General features: G+C 45.7%; 1 protein-coding gene across 1 annotated transcript in view; it reads right to left on the reverse strand.

The window, feature by feature from the left end:
- The window catches only part of LOC142563772 (cGMP-inhibited 3',5'-cyclic phosphodiesterase 3A-like), a 375,893-nt gene that overhangs the window by 113,231 nt on the left and 238,484 nt on the right, over positions 1-24,178 (reverse strand). The window contains exon 2 of the mRNA XM_075674385.1: positions 2,741-2,839. Coding sequence (XP_075530500.1) covers positions 2,741-2,839 — 99 coding nt within the window. The remainder of the gene's footprint in view (positions 1-2,740; positions 2,840-24,178) is intronic.

The raw sequence follows: 24,178 nt of genomic DNA on the forward strand, positions 1-24,178 counted from the left end.
CTGCAACATACGAGCATTTCCAGGCGTATAAAACCGGCAACCAGGCAGCCAGGCAACAGCGCATGACGCAGGCTGTGAAAACAGTTTCTTTCTTTAAGTTTCTCGAGAAGGCCTGCCGGGCTTAACAAAGTACAACACGTCACCGATTCCAGCCCGAAAGCCCTGCCTCCACTAAATACGCAAATCTAGATGGAAGAACATTCCGTTCGCATAAACTGCCCTGCGTTCTCAGGAGCTAGACACACCATTACTTCACCTTTTCCCTCGCGTCTACGCTGCACTACACGTCTCACACGAAACAATGTGGAAAACAAAGCATATGCAGCGCTTACAGACACGCGCATCAGCTATTTTCACTGACGCTTGCTCGCACATGGTCATCTGTCAAAACCTCCCCCGCCCCCGAAAACCCAGCCCCTGCCTGCTTCATTCTTGTACCATTCGCTGTTTCAATTTTCTCCTAAGCATCGCCGTCATAAGAGTGAGCGATGAGGATGAAAAAAAAAAACAGCTCCGACGTTCAAGAACGCATCAACGTTCGCTCGAAATGTATACATCTTGGGAATTTCTTTTAAATTACATAACGGCGACGAGATGTTGCTGCTTACATTCCGCCTCAGCCTTGTCACGTGATGTAAGCTCGTGATGATAACAGGAACACGTATGAGAAGCACGCTGACACTTGAGCAAAATACAGGCATAAAAAACACGAAGATAGTTGATACAAACGCGCGGATTGAACGACGGGCGTCTTGACATAGTTAACGCTGGCATGCACTGAGAAGTAAACATGGCAACAGAAAATACTCAACGAACTTCGTATATGAATTCTGTAATTATGTGATACTGTTGATGTGACTATCCTTTTTGTCCTGTATCATACAGCCTTCAGTGTCTAGTGACGACTGCGGTTCGAACCGCCATAATGTTTCTTTCTACAGCTGTTATAAATTCCGTGATTTCTGTAACGTATAGCACATTTTCTGCCTCTTCTGATAAGCTTGCAAGTCTGATAACGTTGCGCCAGGCGTTTGCTCAATTTTTTTCTTATTTGGCCTCTCAGTAAATCAGCGACGCACAAGTTAGTTTGAATAGCAATGCAGCTTCGCTACTGAGCAATAATTACCACAGAATTCGCGACTAATAAAAGAAGCGCATTCGTACGAACAGTAAAGCAATTACGGGGGATATCTGTGGCAGATGTACGTTTTCTTTTGATATAAGGCGCGCACAGGATTTTTGTGCAAAGGTAATCGTTCCTCTCACTGCGCTCATATTAAAGACATTTTGATTCGTCGCTGTTCCATTCAGCAATTAGAATGTTCAAGCACTTTATATTTTTAAGGTAAGAAAACATATTAATTGCATGTACTGACAGCGTGTTTAGCAGCGGTGTTAATTACGCACGAAATTGACATAACGCAACAAGAAACTTCCACTGACAACTTCTATTGTCAAAGTTCTGAGTGAATATGCTGCAAAAAGAAAAAAACAATGTTTCTTGAGGCTAAGCATTTGTTTGCCAACGTTCACATCTCAAGAAGGAACTTTAGCACGGGGATCGTATCTAAATGTGTGGAAAGGGGAAAAAACCTTTATCTTGGAAACTACGGCACCAAATGTGATGAGGCGTCTTGAATTTAAAAGAAAACGTTAGTCGAGTGACTCTTGAAAGGCAAATATTTATTTAGACCTGCAATTTCTTTATAAAAATGGTTGCAAATTGCAAATTCTTGGAAAAACGAAACTATAATGTTTGCAACTCTTCAGCTCAGGAATGAAAAACGATAGAATTCTGTAAACTGCGTATAATAGCGCACCTAAGCCGACAAAACTGTTGTGTTACACTCGGCTTCCAATAGAACAGCTACAATTTCAGTAGGAATATTGCAAAACTCTCGCGAGCATACAAACAAATTCACGTAAGATGCAAAGTTATATATCAAATTTGTCGGCTTTAATGCTCAAAGGATGCAGTTTACATAAATTCTATATTTGTTTTAAGTGCAGCATTATGAATTTGTAAACTTCGTGCTTTCACTTTCTTAAGCTTACCAATTTTTGTGAAAACGAAAGAGAGACCGGGCCTAAATTAAAAATTCCGCTTCCTATAGCCACTACAAATTAACTTCCTCTCTTAAATACAACAAGGTTTATTTAAGTTGTTCCAGAGGGAGCCTCATAAGAACACTTCCGCGTTTTGCATAGTTTTCTCCGAGCTAAAGCTTCCTCTTAAGTCCTGACACAAGAATACGTAGGCGCCGATTGATATATGCTGACATGGATAGCAGCGTTAAGAAGACGTACACGTCATCATATTAATTTTTCTCCAGTAATTTCATGTTATATCATAACTTCTGCTACTCTTTTATCTGCTACCAAAACAAATTGCTTAATAACGCTTCTGTTGCATTTCTACACCATGCATAGGTTTTTGCATAGGTGGCTTTCTGGTCTTCACCAGAAAACCCAAAAGTAGGACAAGTAGGCCTTACAATATGATTTAGAATGCGGCTAGCAAGTGAACGAAAAAAGAATAAAAAGAAAGAAAGAAAGAGAAAAAGAAAGAAAGGAAGAACTAGTGCCTCCAGAAGATTCTATCGAAGCGCCAGCGAGTGCTGTCAAAGGGCTATATAGAAGTCTATGGAAATGAAACGTAGACTAAGTAGGACTTTGGCAGTGATTACTTCAAGGATGGTCCACTGACGGGGAACTCGTGCACTGTGAATCAAGCACCCACCTGTCGAATACAGTTGTCGCTTCGATACTCGGAAGAGTACTGATTTCGAGTGGTTTCGGAATCCAGGAACGTGCGATTTTTTTTGTCTCTTCTGAAATTCTGCAAGAGGGCAAGAGAAAGCACGATGAGAAATTTACAGAACAATCTACCCTATCAAAAGAAATTCGTGTACCACCGTAGTGGAAAACTTCATACGACGGTATAAGATTCGATAAAAAAAAAGAACGCATGAGATAATTTAACACGGGAACTAAGGGCGACATGAGACATTCCTTTTGTAGTTATAGTGCACTGATGAAGAGCGTTTTTACGGCCTCGAAGGTGCGCAGCCCTGCGAAATTCCAACTACTAGGCAGACATTATTATTATACCTGAAATGTTGCTAACAATCATTTCAATTTATCATTCCAAGTTTTATTTATAACAGTGCATGTACATTTAATTTCAGACTTGGAAAACTCACACTACACCACTAAGTTCAGAAGATGCGTAAATTAAGCAGTTTCTGAAATAAATTTGTGTTCCTCAACAGCTTCCTCATGAAATATGTTCCTTACCTTCGGTTTCGCTGGGCGAAATAATACTAGATGTTCGAGAATTGCCTGTGGAGCTGATAAAACTTTTTTTTTTACAGGATTGTCTGAGCACTTCGAGAAGCCTCAGCAGGAACACAAAGCGCAACAGGACGTTCGCGTCGACAGGATTAGTCTTCCAATTATGCGATGCCGAGTCAGACATGGTAGCCGAGAACTGGAGGCTTAAGGAGAAACGCTAGAGCTGAGTCCCCTTAAATTAGTTTGCATCAAAGTCTGACAACCTATCTGGCTTTTATTTTGTGAACTATACGGTTTGCTTTCGATACCTCATTATTGTTTCAAAATATTTTATCGTGTAATTGGGCACAAAACGCGCGCACGTTGAAATTCTCTCTGTAGCTCTTTCCAGTCTTATTCGCTTTACTTAGCAATTAAGAACTCGCCCTAGTGCACGCCATTTGTTGTAAGAAACAATGATTGGGAGTTAAGGCGCGCAAGATATCATTATTCACGGGATTATTTTATCGCTGCGGCGTTTTAGCTTTATAAAGGCTCGTGAAGTATAAATTACTGAAAGGAAAACAAAGAGGTGCAGTCACAGTTTTCATTAAAGATGCGGCAAACACCTTTCGTATCAAGAGCCCATGCTTGATTAATTAGGCGGCGGAATAAGTAACGCTTGTATTCTTTAACCGCTCCTTTCTTGCGCCAAACAGTCAGGTCGCGACATGTTCTAAAAACTTACTCGAAACACCTTTCATATCAAGAGACCCTTCTTGATTAATTAGGCTGCCGAATAAGTAACGCTTGCATTCTTTAACTTGCACAAAATAGCCAACTTTCTAGATGTTCTAAAGAGTTACTCGAAAGCTTACAATTAAAAAAATCTAAATGCAGTGATTACTGTGCGCTCCTACTTGGTTTCATTGCCTATCGCAAGGTAAGCTTACAGTACTTGCACTACACGAAGCATCACACCTTCAAGGCCATAGGTCAATTTTTTTTTGCAGTTCTTTTAGAAGCTATTGAACTCCTGCCCTCTTCATTTACTGGGGCAGCTTAGCGATTTGTTAACAATAGCTTCTGGGGAAGAAGTAGCGTTCCTTTTTTCATGTTACTTGTTGTGCTGCGTTGTTTTAGCAGACGGTATAGCAGGGAAAGCGCCGGTGCAGGAACGAGCCGCAGGATTTGCCATGCCTGAGTTGTGTGCAGTTGGCGGGGGAAAAAAGGGCGAGCAGTAGGAGTGAAGTGCAAGCGGCGAAGCTGGTGCATGCAGAGCAATGTGGAGGATGGTGCAGTTTGAGGTTGCCGTGCTTGTCTCAGTGGTATAAAGTTGATGAACACCGAATGAGCCAACCGGTCAACGAACCCTTACTCAGTCTATGCGTTCCGGAATGTTTACGTAAGGCTTTACGTTGCATTTCGGCGAACAAGAATTCAATTTACGCCCAGTAATATGTCCCGCGAAGCCTTCGCGCAGTCCTCAGTGGTGTGAACGAGCTGTTCTCTAACAACGTATTCCAGTGAATGTTTTTTTTGTGAGGTATACGAATCTACGTTTTCCCATTGGACGAGGACGTCTATGGAGTCGGCAAACGTAAAGTGAAGGTGAGATCATCTTGGCCGGAGACTTGAACATTTCAAGTGAGTGACGAACACAAAACAAAATTCGCAAGAATACTTACCATTTTCAACGCGCCCTTTTTATAGCAAGGAAAGAAAAATTAAAAACGAAAAGAAAACCCTCAATTGCAGACGCACGAGAAGACAGCTGTGCCACTGCATCCATACGCAAAGTTTTTTTTAAGCGCGATAGTAAATGTTAAAACTGACGCTTCAGTCATTTCGGTCCTGTGGACTGGTAAGGGGAAACGATAACATGTTCACTGGCGAAGCCAGTGAATGTGGCTGTTGAGGTTGTAACTCACGCTTCATTTGTGATCTAACGCTATCACAGAGTTTTCGCGGACCGAAGGTACATTGATGCCAGCATGACGCACTGACACCCTGATGTTGCAGAAGCTATAAGACCCACGAATCATGAACACGTCGTAGCTGTAGTCGAATCACCAAACTTACGTAGTGAGCGTCGTGACCGGAGAGGGAAGTATCCTCAACGCCGCGACCATAAAAACAGTGTCCACCGTGGAAGCGGAAGAGACTGCCATTGCTTTGGCCATCATGAATCCCTCCGTGCAAACTATCATAAGCGACTCAAAAAGCGCAATAGTCAACTTTTCGAGAGGCAGCATAGACGTCTGTGCAGCGCGAGTCCTACGGGACTTTACAAATGAAAATACTGTAGAACTCGTATGGGTCCCTGCCAATTCGGGGAATCAAGGGAATGAGGAGGCGCACTGGGTAGCCCGAGGTCTAATCAACCGGGAGGTGTGCCCCTCAGACTCGGATCCCATGGATAAGGCACCGACGACATACCACGAGATAACGAACTATTACAAACAAAAAAGGCGAATCTACCCGCCTCCAAACGCAAGCCTCACGCGAGCGCAAGCCTCAATCCTGCGTCGAATCCAAACTAAGTCGTTCCCCAGCCCACATTGGCTGGCCATAATTACCAACGGGCAATGGAACCCAATATGTCAAAATTGCACAAATCAAACGTTGGCTACCCAAAATCACATCCTTTGGGGGTGCGAGGGCTTACCCCCTCCCAGGTCGCTCCTGCCAGCTCCCTCACAACAGACGTGGGAGGAGCTGCTCAGAACGCCGGATGAAAAACGACAAAAAGCCCTCGTTGCCTGGGCCGAAAGGGTCGCTCCTCGTGAGGGGCCATCCTAGGACTCAGGCCTGCCAGATAACTGAGCAGAATCTCAATAAAGTTCTTACCACCACCACGACCACCACCACCTCGTTCTCTATTTTTGAAAGAACGATATCTCTCACGTAGCCATGAACATTTTTTTCCTTTACGACGTTGCAGTGGTACATTCCTCAGTAGTACACAACATTCAAGTTGTCTCGAGAACGTAGTGATTCATGTTTTAACGTTGCAGTGGATAGTATCGATTTTCCACGGCACAAAATCAGACGTTAGGATGGATAGTTGGGCGAGTTGGTTAAGTATGATCTGAATTGACGGCGCGACAACGACAGTGGACAACACTCTTCGTCCACCGTCGTTGTCGTGCCTTCACTTCAGATCAAAATAAGACATTTTGTTGTAGCCATTCTATCAAATTAGAAGGCGCAGAGGCAATGGTGAAAATAAAATTTGAACTGCAACGTGCCAGAGAGCCCGTGGCCTCAAGTTTTACAAAAGGAACGTTTACCCTGTGGTTCACGGAATCTTCTATCATCTTCAGACCCAACAGAATTGTAGGAACGCAACACATCTCGAAGTGAATCTTTAATTTATGTCAGTCTCTTACGACTCTGAAAAAAAAACTACTTGCTTGGTCAGATGGCTCAGACACATGCTCACATCAGCGCCTCGAAGCATGTGGACAAAGTGGTCATTTATCCAGTTCATTCCGGTAAGCGCAAATTTCATTTGCCTAAAGTCATAGATTCAGGTTCATCATCACCTGGCGGTTCCTCGCATTCACTTTTCATTCTAGATCGCCACCTCACTTGGCGGCATTGGAAGTGGCCCAAAGATTCCTTTTCGTTTCGTCGTCGGTGATGATTCAGCGGAACCTCTCAAACGAATGATCAATTTTCTCAAAAATCGAGTCTCATCGACATCGTTAAACGCTCGAGATATAGTGCCGACTAAAGCTAGCTTTATTTTTACACCTGAATATTTTAGCTCATCATTTCTGCTCCAAATATGCAAAAAAATATAAGAAAGCCGATGTCCATGACGGCGAACACGGAGTCCGAGGAGGCTATCACGCAGATCACATGCAGCCAAGATACTGTGACATTATACATGGCGCGAATATAATGCTGAAGTTGACTATGACAGCTTAAACGCTCAGGAGGCTGACTGCACGTTACGACGGTACGATGGTACGACGGTACGACGCACATGCTCCACCAGTTTGACAAGGGACAGTTAGGTTGGTCGCATATATACAGCGCCTTAGCCGTAACTCAAAGAAGAACCCGAAGAAGTGTACCTGTTCTTGTCGGTTGGTCTCGAAGTAGTCGCTGCTCTGCTGCTACCTAATGCATTGTAAATACTTCCAAACACAGTTTAAGCGCATTTCTTCGCCATCGCTTTTCAGGAGTGTGACAGCGAACCATGGCTATGCCTTCATACCCGAACTGAGGGTACGGTGAATGTGTAATGAAAATCACGGCGCACCATCGCATGTTTGAAGGGGGTGTGCTGTAACGCTTCGTCGATATGATACAACTGCCTCTGCTATTAAATGCTCACCAGAGCGATAGAGTGAGCAGTGACTAACTCAACCACTCAAAGAGTACGCACGCTTAAGCGTAATTTTTACCAGTTCGTAGACAAGGCCCGCACCGGTACTGCCCTTACTCGAAATGTGCTTTCGCGCTGGTCTGCACACGTGGAAGTAAGATGCCTGCAGACTGATACCATGGCAGCGCTAACTTCGACATAGACGAGTTGCCCAGCGTGGAATGCGGCTGCCCATACCGACAATCAGGCATCCGATATGGCCGTGCCCCAGGTACGCTGCCCTTGCATAAAATCACCGGGGACAAGTGGCCGCAGCTTCAAGAAGTGTATCTGTTCTTCAGCGGAGGCTGACAGTGTCCTGCGAGTGCCCTCAGCGGCGGAATCCGGTACTGCTACGCGTAGCGTAACTGCGCGGAGGGGCATTTCCGGACAACATCTCCGGTTTCTGTAACACGGTTACCCCCCAGTAGGCCGCCGAGCCATTCGTGCTAATAACGCTTCGTCATCGTCATAGGGCGCTAGCCTTGCCGATTGATTGTCGGCACTGCTTTTTACCTTAAGAGTCATGCGGCGTATATGTAACATGTCATGAGCTGCCAAGCTTTCTTAACAAGGAAAAGGCACTGTGTCAACGTCGTTGGGCAACGCACGCTGCTTCTGTCGTTATAAATATTGCTCGCCGGGATAGAAGTGACGCCATTCAAATCTAACAAGAGTCAAACTAAGCAAGAACTTCTGCACGTCACGCAAAAGTACAGTCCACAGCTCAGGAAAGAAAACACTTTATGTATAAGTATCGATTTTATCCAAAGAAGAAGAAATACGCTTCCCAGGCATAAAGTCAAGGCAGCCCCGCTAGTTTTTTTCCCCACCACCATATTCAGCATTTCCCATGAATTTAAAGTACTTTCTTCCCAAAAATAGCATAGTGCTCAGCGGATAACTGACTGCTTCATCCATCTGTCGAGACACTGCACTTTTGTTACCCCCCTTACTCAATGCCCTGTTAAGGGGCCTGTAAGGTATTTTAAATAAATAAATAAATAAATAAATAAATAAATAAATAAATAAATCGATCACATGACTTGCCGCGCTGCCCGAAGCAAGAGTTATTTACCCATGTTGCCTGCTCTGAGCGTAAAAAGCAAATGACGGGATGGAACAAGACAAGAAGTCCTCTTGCGTCTACAGTATATCTTGCGACCTTCCTTAAGTCAACATGGACTGTTACCTCGAGCCGTAACAGACGCGAGAATGCTGTTTTCTCCGTCGACGCACTTCCTGTTTACACTTCCCGCTGGACCAGGCACTTAGAGAGAGAGAGAGAGAGAGAGTAAATGATAAATGAAAGGTAGGGAGGTTAACCAGGACTGAGCCCGGTTGGCTACCCTACACTGGGGAAAGGGAAACGGGGACGGAAAGATTAAAGAAAGAAGAGAAAGTCCACCGGGGATATCATTCAGTCACTCAGTCCGGATCACAGACGCTGACTCAATCCTGTATCTTTCAAATATCGCAGCAGCGCTTTTGTGGCCTTTTGTAGCTGCGATACGCGAGGCCATGGTCCCAAGATCTTGTTCAAGGTGAACGGTTTTCTATCTAACTAGTTGAGAGCTTTGCAGAGATCTTGTCTTTCATTTTCAAATGATGGGCAGTAGCACAGTAGATGGTCTATAGTTTCTTCGACACCGCAGACATTGCACTCGGCGCTATCAGCCATTCCAATTAAAAACGTATATGCATTCCTGAATGCGACGTCCAAGCGTAAGCGGCACAGCATTGTTTCCGCATTACGCGGAAGCCCTGGTAACAGCCGCAGTTGCATAGATGGATCGAGAGAATGCAATCGATGTTGAGTGAAATCAGGTGTGTGCCACTTCTCCAATGTCATACGGTGCGCTAGCTTGCCTAAGTGTTGTGCTGCGTCAGTACGCGATAAAGGTATAGAAACAAGAGTTGCTCCATCGTGTGCTTTCTTAGCAGCTTCGTCAGCGAGGTCGTTGCCGGAGATACCGCAATGGCCAGGCAGCCACTGAAACACGACGTCGTGCCCTTTCGCAATCATGTGATGGTGCATTACTTTAGAAGGTTCGAAGGTTAGAACAGCATCGAGGTGCCGGACGTACGTCTACTTATGCGTACGCGCCCGAACAACTTAAGAAGTCGCGCTGGAAGAAGACCAAGACAGATGAGGAAACGTTAATATCATATTTAGCCTGCAAGCCACGCAGTCTATCAGACCGCGCGATCGAAGTATTCAACTGCGGATCATTCGTTCTCCTTCACTGCGCGTTGAGAATTGGTACTTGCGCTTTCCGTCAGTGTTGTTTTCCAATTTTTTTTGCTCGTAAATTGTGGTAAGCAGGCCCGCACCTTTAGAGGAGTACTAACGTGGTATTTCCCACTTGCATTTTTTTGCGGTAAACGACAAATGAAGTTAGTTTTCATTTTTGTACAACGTACGAAAAGTCAAGTCCAGTTTACTCGCCGAGGGTTCGAGTAACAGGATCGACGTGATGCGACATTTATCTAACACTTTGTACCAGACACCAAGAAAGGGCCGCGCATAAGCGAAGCCTATGAAGCACATTGAAAAACAAACGGCGCAGTGAGAGAGAGAGAGAAAAAAAAGAGAGAAAATAGGCGATGAAAGGGAGGGAGGTTAATCAGAATATCTGAACGGTTGGCTATTATGTAGAGGAGGAAAGGGCAGGCAAGATGAGAGGGAAAGGTAACAAAGATACGGACAATATTTGTCTGCACACGAGGAAAGCAGCTGTCAACGACAAGAGTTTTTGAATCAGCGCCGACGCTTTAAAAGACGCACAAGCTAGGGCTTTTAATGACACACGGACTCACGCCAGCTGAAATCAGGGTCCCAGTTCAGACAGTGAATTGCGCAATGCACCTAACAGATCAGTATTCCTCCTCTTAGTCATTTGACAACACACCCTCTTAAACCAGAAGAAAAAGAAACCAGCGAACGTCAGAACACCATACCTTAACGAAAATTTGTTGGGTTTAAATACCGATCTGATTATGAGGCACGCCGTGGTGGTTGACCTCGGATTACATTTGGCCGCACGGGGTTCTCTAACGCGCACCTAAATACATGAGCGTTCTTTTTTTTTTACATTTCGCCCCCATCGAAATGGTGCCCCCGCGACGGGTATCGAACCGGCGACCTCAAGTCCAGCTGCGCAACGCCGTAACAGCTAGCCTAATGCAACGTGTCGGAGCACGCCAAAGAATTTAGGGTAATACTAATTTCCACGAAGCAGTTTTTATTTTGGCGCAAATGAGATGGATGCATTATGAAATCATGATACATTATTGGTTGTCTCAGTTGGTGCGCTCGGGATGGTTGCCCCACACGAAGCCAGAGTAAACGGATATATATATATATATATATATATATATATATATATATATATATATATATATATATATATATATATATATATATATATATATATATATATATATACCTGCCCATGATGGCAGGTCCGGCATTCAGAGACCAAATTTATTACCGAATTAAATTCTTTTATGCGCGGGAAGTACGTGGTGAAGTTTCCACAACTTCAGAAATACATGTCAGTAATTCTACGAAACCTGAAAAAGACGAAAGTTCGGGCAAATAATTTTTTTTTGAAGAAGATGAAATCGTTGCACTACTCAAATTGCGACTGTTTATTTGAAAAAAAATATAGGCTTTTTGTGTAGGAACCCCGCGAACAGGCACTCTGCTGAAGCTACAATAATGTACTCCCCAACACCAGGGATAAATGAAAGCACTCGTGCATTTTATTTGGAAAATATTCATGTAGCCAGAGGTCGAAACCTCGGTCTGCATTATAGATTGTTACTGTAAAGTTGGTTGCACAGCTGCGAGTAGGTCCGAATAATCGATGGAGATCAGGCTCCGTAAAAACGGTTACCGACTATATTTGTTACTGAAATACTAAAGCGCCAAACAGACGACACAAGAAGAGACACGGACGAGCGCTACTAGCCCAACAAAAACCAGCCCAACAAAACGTTCGGCTTGACTATGTTTGTATTCTCTGGAAACAACGTTTTTCCCTAAACATGATACAAATAAGGAATGATTACATTATCTGAGCCGTTGCGCCAATCGCAAAGGTGGTTTAAAAATTGTGGCGCCTTGCGAAACATTCGTAAATGTCAGCCGGCGTGTTCACTAAGCCTATGAAAAATTAAAGCACTCCGCGCTCCTCATGGTCCATGCCATTTGACATTTCAGGAGAAATGGGCTGAATGAAATTTGGCAGAAAGCGTTGTTCTTTCTCGGCACCATCGACGCACGTTGGCTTGGATGGCGCAATGGAAACTTATTCCGCCAACGCAAACAATCTCGAATGTCTAGAAAAGGAAGCTTCGTTATACACGTTTTCGTTGACATTAATACATTAGCTTCCACAGCCGGCGATACGTGCTGAAAGACCGGCTGTTTCTGGCCATATTTCCATAAGCGGCAGCACATACATTGGAGGTTCTTTTCTACTTATTTCAGGTTTCGCGCACGATCGAGATGGACAGATTTGCCTACACCTTCAGCAGGAGTTGTTTTGCAAAACTATGCAAAGCTTCCTGCTCGCCAGGCTACGCTCTGCTCTTGTAGCCTTTGCAACCGGAGTACAAGAGGCTCGAAAAAAAAAAAAAGGGAACAGGCTTGCGAGTTGGCTCATTTGTTTCAGAACATATCATTGAGAACTGTGAAGCAGAACCATTCGATGCAGTGCTTAGTTTTCGAGGGCTAAGTTCAAAAGTCCAAGAAGTGTTCAGAGTCAAAAAAAAAAAAAAAAAAGAACGCAAAAGCGCATTCCGCGTTCCAGCACGTTTCGAACTTCATTTCTTGAGCTCAATTTGTAGTTTTCGCCACTGGATGTGCCGTGGAAGTCCTTTCTGAAGAAAATAAATCGGTCATTTTGTAAATGCGGTGCCTGTGGCAGATTTTAGAGCAATTTTTGTTATAACGCGGAACGCGCTCAACGAAGCAGGAAAACGTGCCGCAGAAGACCGGACGCGGTGGAAACTTGCAGGAAAAGGTCAATGTCATGTCACCGAAAGAAGTAAATTAAATAAATGAAGATTATATTATATATATATATATAATATATATATATATTATATTATATTATATATTATATATATATATATATATATATATATATATATATATATATTATATATATTATATACATATATATATATATATATATATATATATATATATATATATATATATATATATATATATATATATATATTCTTTCATTTCATTTATTTGTTGTTTGAGACATACAGCTGTCTCAGGTGCTGCAGCAAAAGGCAGTATTCTTGCCTGACAAAGGCTGCAGCACACAAAGCATGTTCACACTCTGAATCAAACAACAGCTCAACAAGTGTTACAATTTTCGAAATATGATAACATATCAAAAACGATTAACAATTCGAATCTCAATCAGAACATTATATATATATATATATATATATATATATATATATATATATATATATATATATATATATATATATATATATATATATATACGCAGGAGTCAATGTGTGGTTTGCAACGTGCATTTGGTCATAAACTACTATACTTGACAAGAATGCTTATTTTTCAACTATAGAATATAGCCTACTAAGTTACACACGCCCCAAAAAGAAAAAAGAGAAACAATGCCAATTGTTATATCAAGTAGGAAGGAAAGTGGCACGAAAGACCTAAAAAACGATGCGGAATATTAAAACAAAAATGGAGTCGACAACTGTGGCAAAACATCGCGGATTTCGTAAAAGAGACAAAGGGGTCTAGGAGATCGTATAGCAACGTGTTATCTCAAAAAGACCATTTCTTATTCTTTTTGCGAAAGAAAAACCTGAAAGGACACACCATCGACGAACAAAAAAAAATATAGTGCTTAGCTAGCACACGTTAAACCAAATGTATGCTATTGCATTTTATCAACCCCTATAAAGCCCGTAATATCAAAAGCAAACGACCACCGGTGAAAAGCAACGTTTAGTCTCCGCATTCCACGTGCAAACGAGAATGAACACACGCACGCACGCCGTGTATGTGGCACAGTAGTTGTCCCCTGGTCTCAACATCCCCAATGCTCATTCAGAAGCTTTCTTTTTCTTTCTTGGAAGAAGACAAAGTGCTTCTCTTGTGAAACACATCTTGCCAGTCTCTGTGCTTTTCCGGACTTCTCACTGCACCTGTGGGGTCTACCGCCCCCTCCATAGCGGTGATGGATGTACAAAAGCCCGAGGATCCTCCCCGGTTCCCGTTCACCCGCGGACATCGGTTCGAGGAAGCGAGGAAATACGTCGAGTGGTAGCGAGGACACAGAGCTGTACTCCGCATCAGATGACGAGTCCTCGGAAGACAGCTTTCTACTTGTCCAGTACCGCAAGGCCAAACGAAGAATCATCAACTCATCTTCGGCGTCCAGCTCGAACACTGTGAAAACAGCGCCTCAACGATGGTCTCACTCCATCCTGTTTGTGCCACAGAACGCTACCGACAACCTGCGCGTCCTCAACAGGCAAGCACTCTCCGTGTATCTAGAAAACACCGTGCCAAACGAGATCAAGGATATCAGGATAAACACTAGGCAAAACATCCTGGCAATCGATGTCATGAAACCGAACGCGCTGACCATACTACAACATGTAACGCAACTGGGAAACATCAAGGTCCGATCCATCGTACCAACGAATGGTACCCCAATAACAGGAGTCATCTATGACATTGACAATGAGATATCTAACGCAGACCTGCCAATTATCATAAAACCAGCAAGCAAACACAACGTCATTGTGCATGTTGGTTGCCTCGGCAACACACGTTGTGTGAGGATAACGTTCAAAGGCGACTGCCTTCCACCCTACGTGAAGGTCGGCCACTTTCGCCACCAGGTTCGACCATTTATTCCAAGACCAATGCAATGCTTCAATTGTCAGAAGATTGGACATGTGAAGGGTGTTTGCAGAAATTCGGCCGTGTGCCCTCGATGTGCCGAACCCCACTCAGAAGACAACTGCAGCGCAACCACGTTGAAGTGTCCTAACTGTCAGGGTGATCACTGCGCCTCTTCCAAAGACTGTCCCCAGATCAAGAAAGAGATCACCATTCTTAAGCAAAGGGTGAGAGACAACTCTACCCACAAAGAAGCCGCTGTGAAAGTACGGCGAAGAGGACGCCACCATCGAAAGTCTTCACGACGGAAAACATCAAGCTTTCAGGAAAAGTCAACTCGTCAAGCATCATCATCAGCGGAAATTTCCAGCACTCTGAACACCGATGTTGGAAGGGAGAAAACTGCCAGATCTCTCTCCACAAAGGAATGGCCGCCAATTCCGCGTACACGACCGCCAGAAGAGCCACAGAAGAAGCCGCCCCCAGTACAGCAAGTTGCTGTATCGGAGGAGTCGCGGAAAACAGATGAGCAAGTGATAGCACTTATTAGGCCTTTAATGAATGCCATTCGCGTGTTGCTAAGCAACATGCACACACCGTCTGCCAGAAGTGTGCTTCAAGTACTGGACGCTCTGAGTCCGGTGCTTGCAACCCTTGAGTAGATCCTGGCTCCACAGCCACGCTCTTTTAGGGAAGAGGTCCGACAAGCAGCTATTTTTCAGTGGTATGCCCGCGGACCCAGAGCGCGTCTTTCGGATTACCATCGCTTCGTGTACGCCAATATACTTCCCATTATCGTCATTTGTGAGCCGAACTTATCGAACACAATCCGGCTTTCTGGATATGAATCATTTATGTCAACTGTTTATGAAAATAGTAAGGTTTTGGTGTTTATTCGCCGTGACCTCACCTACACTCATCAGCCTGAACAACCTAATGACAATAATCAATATATATGCCTAAACGTAAGGAAAAAGAATTTGGCCTTTACTTTTGTAGGCGCCTACCTATCTCCGTCAAGTCGATTTGATTACAAAAGACTACTAGACATCCTTTCCTCAACTTCCAAACCCTGGGTCACCATTGGAGATTTCAACGCCCATCATAGACTCTGGGGAAGTCCGATGATCAACGCAAGAGGCAGAGCTCTGGTATCTTTCGCCTCCAGTAATGAACTTTGGCTGCTGAATGATGGAAGTCTTACGTTCTTACGTGGCTCCACGTACAGCAGCTGTCTTGACTTGGCTTTCGTCTCACGAAGCCTTGTCAGACGTGCAGGGTGGTTTGCGGACATAGAGACGCACGGAAGCGACCATAACCCCACGTACATCAAGATCAGAGGATTGTCCCCTTCCAAAATGCGAGATACGATCCAAAAAGTGCACTGGCCTAAATTTTAGTCTATTATGAAAGAACACTGCGACGCCCATCCATCTTTCGACTTGGAAGAGGCAATCAAGAGCGCGCTGCAAGACTCTATGCGTACTTTCACATGCTCTTCGGAACTGAATGAATTTGATGTGGAACTAGAACGACTTCGAGCAATCCGACGACGTGCTGAACGAAGATACCGACGTACGAAGACAATCGACAATTTACGGACCGCCAGGCGCACGCAAAAGAAGATACAGCGCTGGTTACACAAGCTCGAATCGCAACGTTGGACTACCTTCTGTGAGTCGCTAGATCCACGCAAGCCTTTGTCGCAACTATGGAGAACGGTGCGCAGTCTCCGGACACTCCCCGTACAGCGATTCCCATTCAAGGCGCTTGCCCTCTCTCAAAAGAGATCGGAGATTGACGTGGCAGAGGATTTCTGCGCCAGATTATCCAGCCAACTCACACCTACCAACATTACTTCACCGTCGAGCAGCTGTCCGCCACCACGTGATCACCGGATGGATCTACCATTCTCAATCCACGAACTTAAGGCAGCATTAGCTTTGTGTAGCCGCAGATCAGCGCCAGGACCTGATGGAATTTCCTACCGAACTCTGTGTCACCTGGGGCTGCGAGCGAGAGGAGTGCTCCTTGAGGTGTACAATGAATCTTGGATAGATGGCACGCTACCAACAACCTGGAAGACAAGTCGCCTTGTTCCACTGCTGAAGCCTGGCAAGTCGCCGTTGGAACTCTCATCATATCGCCCGATCGCTTTGGCGAGCTGTGTGGGCAAAGTAATGAAGAGGATGGTCCTAGGACGCCTGGAGTGGTACTTGGAATACCACAACACCTACCCAGATGCCAAGGCGGGCTTCCGACGCAGTCGATCATCGATCGATAATGTCGTCGACCTCGTCACCTACATTCAACATGAGAAATGCCGTCAGCGTCTCCGCGCTTCTTTATTCCTCGACGTTAAAGGGGCGCATGACAACGTTACGCATGAAGCCATCCTCTCTGCTCTCGCAGAGGTAGGAATGGTGGTCGGATGTTTCAATGGATACGGAGCTATCTATCCATGCGATCCTTCTTTGTAAGCACCGATGAAGGCCATACTTGTCTGCATTATAGCTACCGCGGCGTCACTAAGAGAGAGAGAGAGAGAGAGAGCAAATGATAAAGGAAAGATAGGGAGGTTAACCAGGACTGAGCCCAGTTGGCTACCCTACACTGGGGAAAGGGAAAAGGGGACGGAAAGATTAAAAGAAGAAAAGAAAGTCTACTGGGTATATCGTTCGGTCACTCAGTCCAGATCACAGACGCTGATTCAATCCAGCAGCCTTCAAATATCGCAGCAGAGCTTTTGTGGCCTTTTGTAGCTGCGATATGCGAGGCCATGGTCCCAAGATCTTCTTCAAGGTGAACGGTGTTCTATCTAGCTGATTGAGAGCTGTGCAGAGGTCATGTCTTTCGTTTTGAAAAGATGGGCAGTAGTACAGTAGATGTTCTATAGTTTCCTCGGCACCGCAGGCATTACAGTCGGCGCTATCAGTCATTCCAATAAAAAACGTATATGCATTGGTGAATGCGACGCCCAAGCGTAAGCGGCACAGCATTGTTTCCTCATTTCGCAGAAGCCCTGGTAACAGCCGCAGTTGCATAGAGGGATCGAGGGAATGCAATCGTTCTTCGGTGAATTGTGCGCGTTCATGTGTGCGCGTTCCTTTCCCCCCCCCCCTCTTATTTTAGCGCTTTCCTCTCTGTCATCTTTCTAACCGCTATCCCTCATCCCCAGTGTAGGGTAGCAAACCGGAGACTCATATCTGGTTAACCTCCCTGCCTTTCCTCTTCATTCTCTCTCTCTCTCTCTCTCTTGTTTTTTTTTCTTTCCGCAGGCCAGCCTTGATTATATGGCGACGTCTAGCTCTGATGGCTGGGTACACGGCAACAAAAATACCACAAAACACTCTACGAACGCAACAGATTTCTGCGCGCGCATAACACCCATCAAACATTTCACTTTCCGGCAACTCGGCAAGTCTTCATCTAAAGAATAAAAAAAAACCGCGCAGCTTCATCTTCGTTGACGTAGGGCGAAATGAGCAAGTTCTCAATAGACAACCAGCATATGAAAATTTCCAGCTGTTGCATTTTTTGCTTCTTTTATATTCTAAGAGTTCCTTGCGCAAATCGTTACCTTGGGCAGCTCTCAGAATCTCAACGTTAAGAACTCTCGAATGCAAAAACGCCCGTCTCCCGTGCATTGGGGGCACGTTAAGGATACCCTGGTGGTCAAAGTTAATCAAAGTTAATGGATGGATGGATGTTATGATCGTCTCCTTTGGAACGGGGATGTGGGTTGCGACACCAAGCTCTTGTTATTACACTGCCTAATGTCCTGTCTAGGTTAAGAAAGAAACAAAAGAAAAGGGAAAAAAGAAACGCGCGAAGAATTCCTATAATCAAATTTTCTGACCCCGTATTGTGAACTTTGTTTTTGTACGTCTTTGTTTTCTGTCGTTTCCCTACTTTTCTTCCACCTATCTTCCAATCGCCTCTTACTAATCTCTATTGCGGACATGTTTACTTTCCCCCTGCTCTCGCTGCACCCAAGGACTTGAAGGAGGCCAGTGGTACCTAAATCGAACGCACGGCAGACATCTGCGCATTCTAATAGAACATGCTCCATCGTTTCCGCAGCTTTACCGAAGCAAGCACATGTTTCTTCTTCCTTCTTATATCTCGCTTTATAGGTTCGTGTTCTAAGGCATCCTGATCTCGCTTCCAAAAGTGCTTCCCTTTGAGTTATCATGTGTTTCTTTCTTGATTTAGTTTTTTTTTCCTCTGAAGTAGCTACTCACGGCAGGTTTCTTTTCCATTGCCGCCCCTATGAGTCTGAATGATGAATATCGAGAGAAAACAGCTCCACCTAGAAGCAAGGGAATGCGTCGACCGCAACCTGTGAACATCCTCGTCTTGGTAAACAGACAGCGAGATCTTCCTCGACACGGTTGCTCGAAAGAGCCTGCAGAAGATGTCAGGGAAAAGAGACGCCCTATGACGCCTGTCTCCCGGTTGAAAACATAAGACGATGGCGGCCGCCTTCGTTACTTCCTTCACGGGGGGTGCCATTTCGAGCCCGGGTGGAGGTGGCGTGAAAGCCCGGACGCATGTCGCGGTCGATACTGGGTCCGCTCGTCCTCCAGCGACTGAAACACCGAGACAACCAGGCTCGAGCGAGCCCAAACCCCTCGGCCGGTGACGCGGACGTTCCTCTACGAGAACTACATATCGGCAGCTACGGCTGACGCTGTCAAAGAAACGGACATTTTTCCCATCACCCAAGCGTAGAAACAGACATAAACACACATAAGCGGACACTAACGCAGAAACACATGTAAACGCAGAAACGTATACCCACGAGAGAGAGAGAGCGAGAGAAAGAATATAAAACACAAATGCCCTGGGACAAATGAAGATAAACACACATACACAGATACAAAAGCACACTGGCCTGCCAAAACACGACACATGTAAGAACACACGTACATAAACCCACAAACCGAGAAATAAACTGAACCATACAAACAAGCGCGCTGAAACAGATACGCATAAACAAACACACACACACACACACACACACACACACACACACACACACACACACACACACACACACACACACACACACACACACACACACACACACACACACACACACGCGCGCGCGCGCGCGCACGCATGAACGTAGTTGCAAACCCACACAAACACGGAGACGCACATACAAAACAAACACAAACGCGCAGAATAAAGACAAAACAAATACAAAAAGCGCGCAGCGCGACCGCCGATATCCCGGACAGCACTGCGCTCTTAGGAATCTCGCACGGACGTTGGCTACCGCAGCGCTGCGAGGATGCGAGTGGTCGATTTGCGAGCTAACGAACGCAAGAGATGAAAAAAGAAAAAGAAAAATAAAGTAGCGGGAGCATCACCCGAGGCAACAAACGCAATCGCTAACCGGGGGACTGCCGAAGGAAATGAAAATATCGAAAAAGAAAACCTTAGAACTGGAAAACGCAAAAAGAAAAAGAAACGGAAGCGGAGTCTGTCCCGTCGCGACGCGGATCGGTGCGCAATGGAACAGGAGTCACCGGGCGCCGTCGCAGGAAGGAAAAGCTAATTAACGCCACCTGGTTCGCCCCGATTCCTTGAGCTTGATTAAATGCAATTACCGTGTTTGCTCTTCCCTGTGCCTTTGCCAGGTTCCCGTTCTTCGACGACTCCGTCTCGCTTCCCCGACATCTCTGGTGGCTTTCCTACGCTCGCCCCAGGGGAAAAAAATGCAAGCGAGCATTTAGCAGCGGGCGCCCCTTTTCTGTCGTACTTGAGACTTCTCCACCGCAGACCCCTTCAAACGTTCTTCGGCGCAGATGCATTTCGCATCGTCACGACTTGGGAACCTGTTCGACTCCTGCAGGAGAAAGCCTATACAGGAGAAAAGACTGAGATGCTCCGCGGCGTAACGCATGTGCTGTCAGCGCCCGCTGATGCGCGTGACTCCGCGTGACTCGTGTTTTGGGTGCACCATGATCATCATCGTACATATGTCCACGGCAGGACGAACGCTTTTTACGGCTATCTCTAGATTACCAGACTTGGGCAAGCGGGCACCGAAATATGGCGGCGAATTTCATGATTTCATTGCACCGCGTATTCTTCGGCCAGCCACGACTGCGCGTCCTTTCTCTTCTCACCCATTATGTGGCCCGAATAGACCCCCCGGCGATCTGCCCTACGCATTGCAAGACCTGCCCAGCTCTATTTTATCCTCCCAATGGCAACCAAAATATGGGCAAACGCCCTTTGCTCTATGACCCGCACGGATGTCTTCCTGTCTCTTAGCCTTACGCCTATGATCCTTCTCTCTATCTCTGGTTACACGGTACTTCTTTTCAAGCTTCTTTGTTTCGCTCCAAGTTTCCACCCCCACATGTTATTACCGGTAGAATGCAATGGTTGAACGCATTTCTTGTCAAGGATGACGCTTTCATGATCCTAACTTATACATTTAGGGTAAGCACGATAGAAGAAGACAGGCGTTTCAGCCGTATCGAACTACAGTATGGAGAAACGTCTGTCCGTACACGAGGATACCAACGTGTGGCAAAGCGAAGCAATTAAAATAGAGGGCATCACTGCAGGACAGATACTATAGAGCAGTCAGACTAAAACCGCTTCCTGTCTAATGACAACACACAAACACTCTTCTGAAAGCTATTGAAAGATTTAGGGAGGGGAGAAAAAGAGAAGGCGTATCAAGCTGCGAAGAGGAGCAAACAAAGAGAGCTGGTAAAGACGAGACAAAGCACACTGTTTACATTTCGCGTAGATGGTGGAGGAAAGGAGCGAAATATAAGCATCGCCAGATAATGATGAGTGTCATTCGGAAGTAAATTTCGCGCCTTTATATCATATGCGCAAATTTATGTAGCCACAAAACAACCTCGAAATTTTCTGGACATTCTCTACCTTCTAGAAATTTATCGCAAGCACTGAACTCTGAATTAGATCAACACCTGCTCATAAACCATTTCACGTTAGAGAGCAACAGAAACACACGGATCGAACACTGACTTTCTTTCGACCTACATCATTGCTAGATTACCCTAAATTAACGTACGCGTTACAGACGTGTTTGAGAAAGAGCGCTTCTCTAGAAATTTGTTCTACCTGGAATGACGCGCATGACGAAGCCTTGACGGGGCGTAAAAAGTGCCTGCAATTGCGTTCTACCGCTAGCACATGCCAAAGCTGGCTTCTTTGCAGTGACAGGGATTATAAGGAGAAGCCGATTTCTGCAGTCTCCGTCTTGCAGATGGCGAGTATCCCACTTACTCGAAACTATCCTACCACATTGTTTAACGCCCAAAGGCGCCCAAAATGCCGGATCGAGGGTAGTTCTCCGGTTAATAAAACAGCAGTTTACATATATGTTTTCCTAGGTGCTTCTGTCACAGCAGCAGGGGCTGCGCGTAGTTTCAGGGAGCGGCGAAATAACTAAGGTAATGAATATGGAACTATATGAACTACACGAGCTACGAATAGGAAAGAATAAGGAAGTACAAAGATAGTATTCAACTGTTCATTATGTGTCTCTACAACTAGTAACACTGTCGCAAGAGCGGCCACTATCGTAATAAGCTGAGCCAAGTGTCAAACCCGAGCCCTATCATTCCGGAGCACAACCGATTGTCCGATTCGAACATCGGTGCCCGAAAGCTGTAGGAAGGTTAACCGCTTGGTAAGTGAACGCGGGATACGTGCGCCGCATATTCATCGCTGATGATCACTGATTGTCCCGTCCGGTGACAAATGGACTGAATCGGCGCGATAACGCGTGGAGTAAACACGTTAAAGAAGCACGCAGTCGCGTCTCAATCTTTAATCTTAATTCAGACATGCACCGGCTAACGTCATGTACCTCGCTGCGAACGCAACGCACGGTCGAATCCCATCACCTGAAGGTAATTGCACGAATCCACCATCAGAGGAATCGCTTTTGAGACCCGCAAGTCGTCCACATACGACTACATCTAGAAGCATCGCTGCACTAGCTTTCGGAACCGAACGGTGCGGCCAAATCGCCTGATATGCTGGAACCAAGGCCAAGTGCAAAAAAAGAAAGGTCAAGACATTGAGTGGAAACTAGTCTATACAAACGGCTTCATTGACTCCCTTGCTGGCTCTTAATAATTTTGCTGGCTCTACACCCAAGCAACGGCTTGCTCCCGCAATGGCTGAAAAAGGAAGTACACCACGACCGGAAGCTCGTCTACTTGATGAAGGACAGGAACAGAAGGCGCCAGTATCGCTCTTAATGCAAAGAGGAAAAAAAGAAACGCTAAACGCTGGGGAGTTGACTGCAAACATTGCTCTGCTCTTCACAAACTTCTCTCGCGCAATCATTATACTACTCCGCTCAAGGGACATTCCTTCTCGCCACTCACAACTGGCAAAATAAAGGAACATCGCGAGGATGGAACCTACTCGACCTCCAGCCGACGGACAATAAGAGAAAGCTGCTCCTCCAACTGCGGCTGGTTGTACATACGTACAGAGATGCATATAAAAGCAAAAAAAGGAAAATAAATGATAGAGCTAGAGGGGAGGTGCCCACGGTGGCAGCAAAGCAAAACTTTCTCTGCGGGGTACGACTCCTCTATAATTCACGCTCTGCTGGGCAGCAGTGGTGCGCGGCGCTTGTTTTCTCGTACGTACCGCGAGGCCAGGAGAGGAGGTAATGAGGGAGGGAGTCACTGCGTCCGAATGAAGGCGGCTGTAAGCGGGGCAAAAGAGATGGAGGGCCCCTGCCTTTGTGAAGATGCTTCGCCGCAGAACGACAGGGAGTTGCGGCAGAGAAGGGTTGCGGGCAGCGGAGCTGCACTTGTACACGGGGAACTACATCATGGCAGAAGACATAAGGAGGAGGAGAATGAGGGAGGGGGTACAACATTGCTGGAAACAAAAGAGAGAGAGAGATGGCATGCTTGCTGGATGAAAGAAGGGCAAGCCTTGCTTGACGGAATTGGAAAGGGTGCAGCCCTGCTGTACGGGTGAAAAGGGAAAGCTCTGTGGCCTAGCGAAAAGAGGACAGGCCTGCGGGCTGTTTGAGGCCACCGAGACACGCACAATAGGCAGTGGACCGGCGGCTCAGAATGATGGCAGGCCGGCCGGAACGGTGTCCTGCTTCGCGAGAGAAGCGTCTTCTCCTGGGAACGCTGCGCAATGCGCGAGAGTGAAGAGGAGGAGGGGGGGGGGATGAGCCAAGCCATAGAAGGCCAGCGAGACACAAAGGACGACCACAGAGTCCGAGTCAGAGAAAAGAGCGAGCCGGAGCAAGAATTCGGCAGAGTAGAGAGACAAGATCAGAGTTGGCGGTGCTGCATTCTTTGTTGATCGTTCGGTGATCGTCCATCTTGGTGCATCCGTTTGCCTCTCTTTTTTTTTATGTTGGCGATAGGACAAGGAGTGGACTTTGCGCGACAGCCTGTGCTGTTCAACTAACGGAAAATAAAAAGAAAAGAAAAACGAAAAAGGTATCGTTCAAGTCTTTCGCTATGGTGTTCCCGTCGGTAACGTCCTCACATATTCTTTTCGAGCTTCGAAAAAACAAGAGTTGGCTTTATTGCCGTGGTACAGACAGTTTGGGGCATGAGTGCGACTAC

The sequence above is a fragment of the Dermacentor variabilis genome, chromosome 11 (genome assembly GCF_050947875.1).
Source record: "Dermacentor variabilis isolate Ectoservices chromosome 11, ASM5094787v1, whole genome shotgun sequence".
NCBI lineage: Eukaryota > Metazoa > Arthropoda > Arachnida > Ixodida > Ixodidae > Dermacentor > Dermacentor variabilis.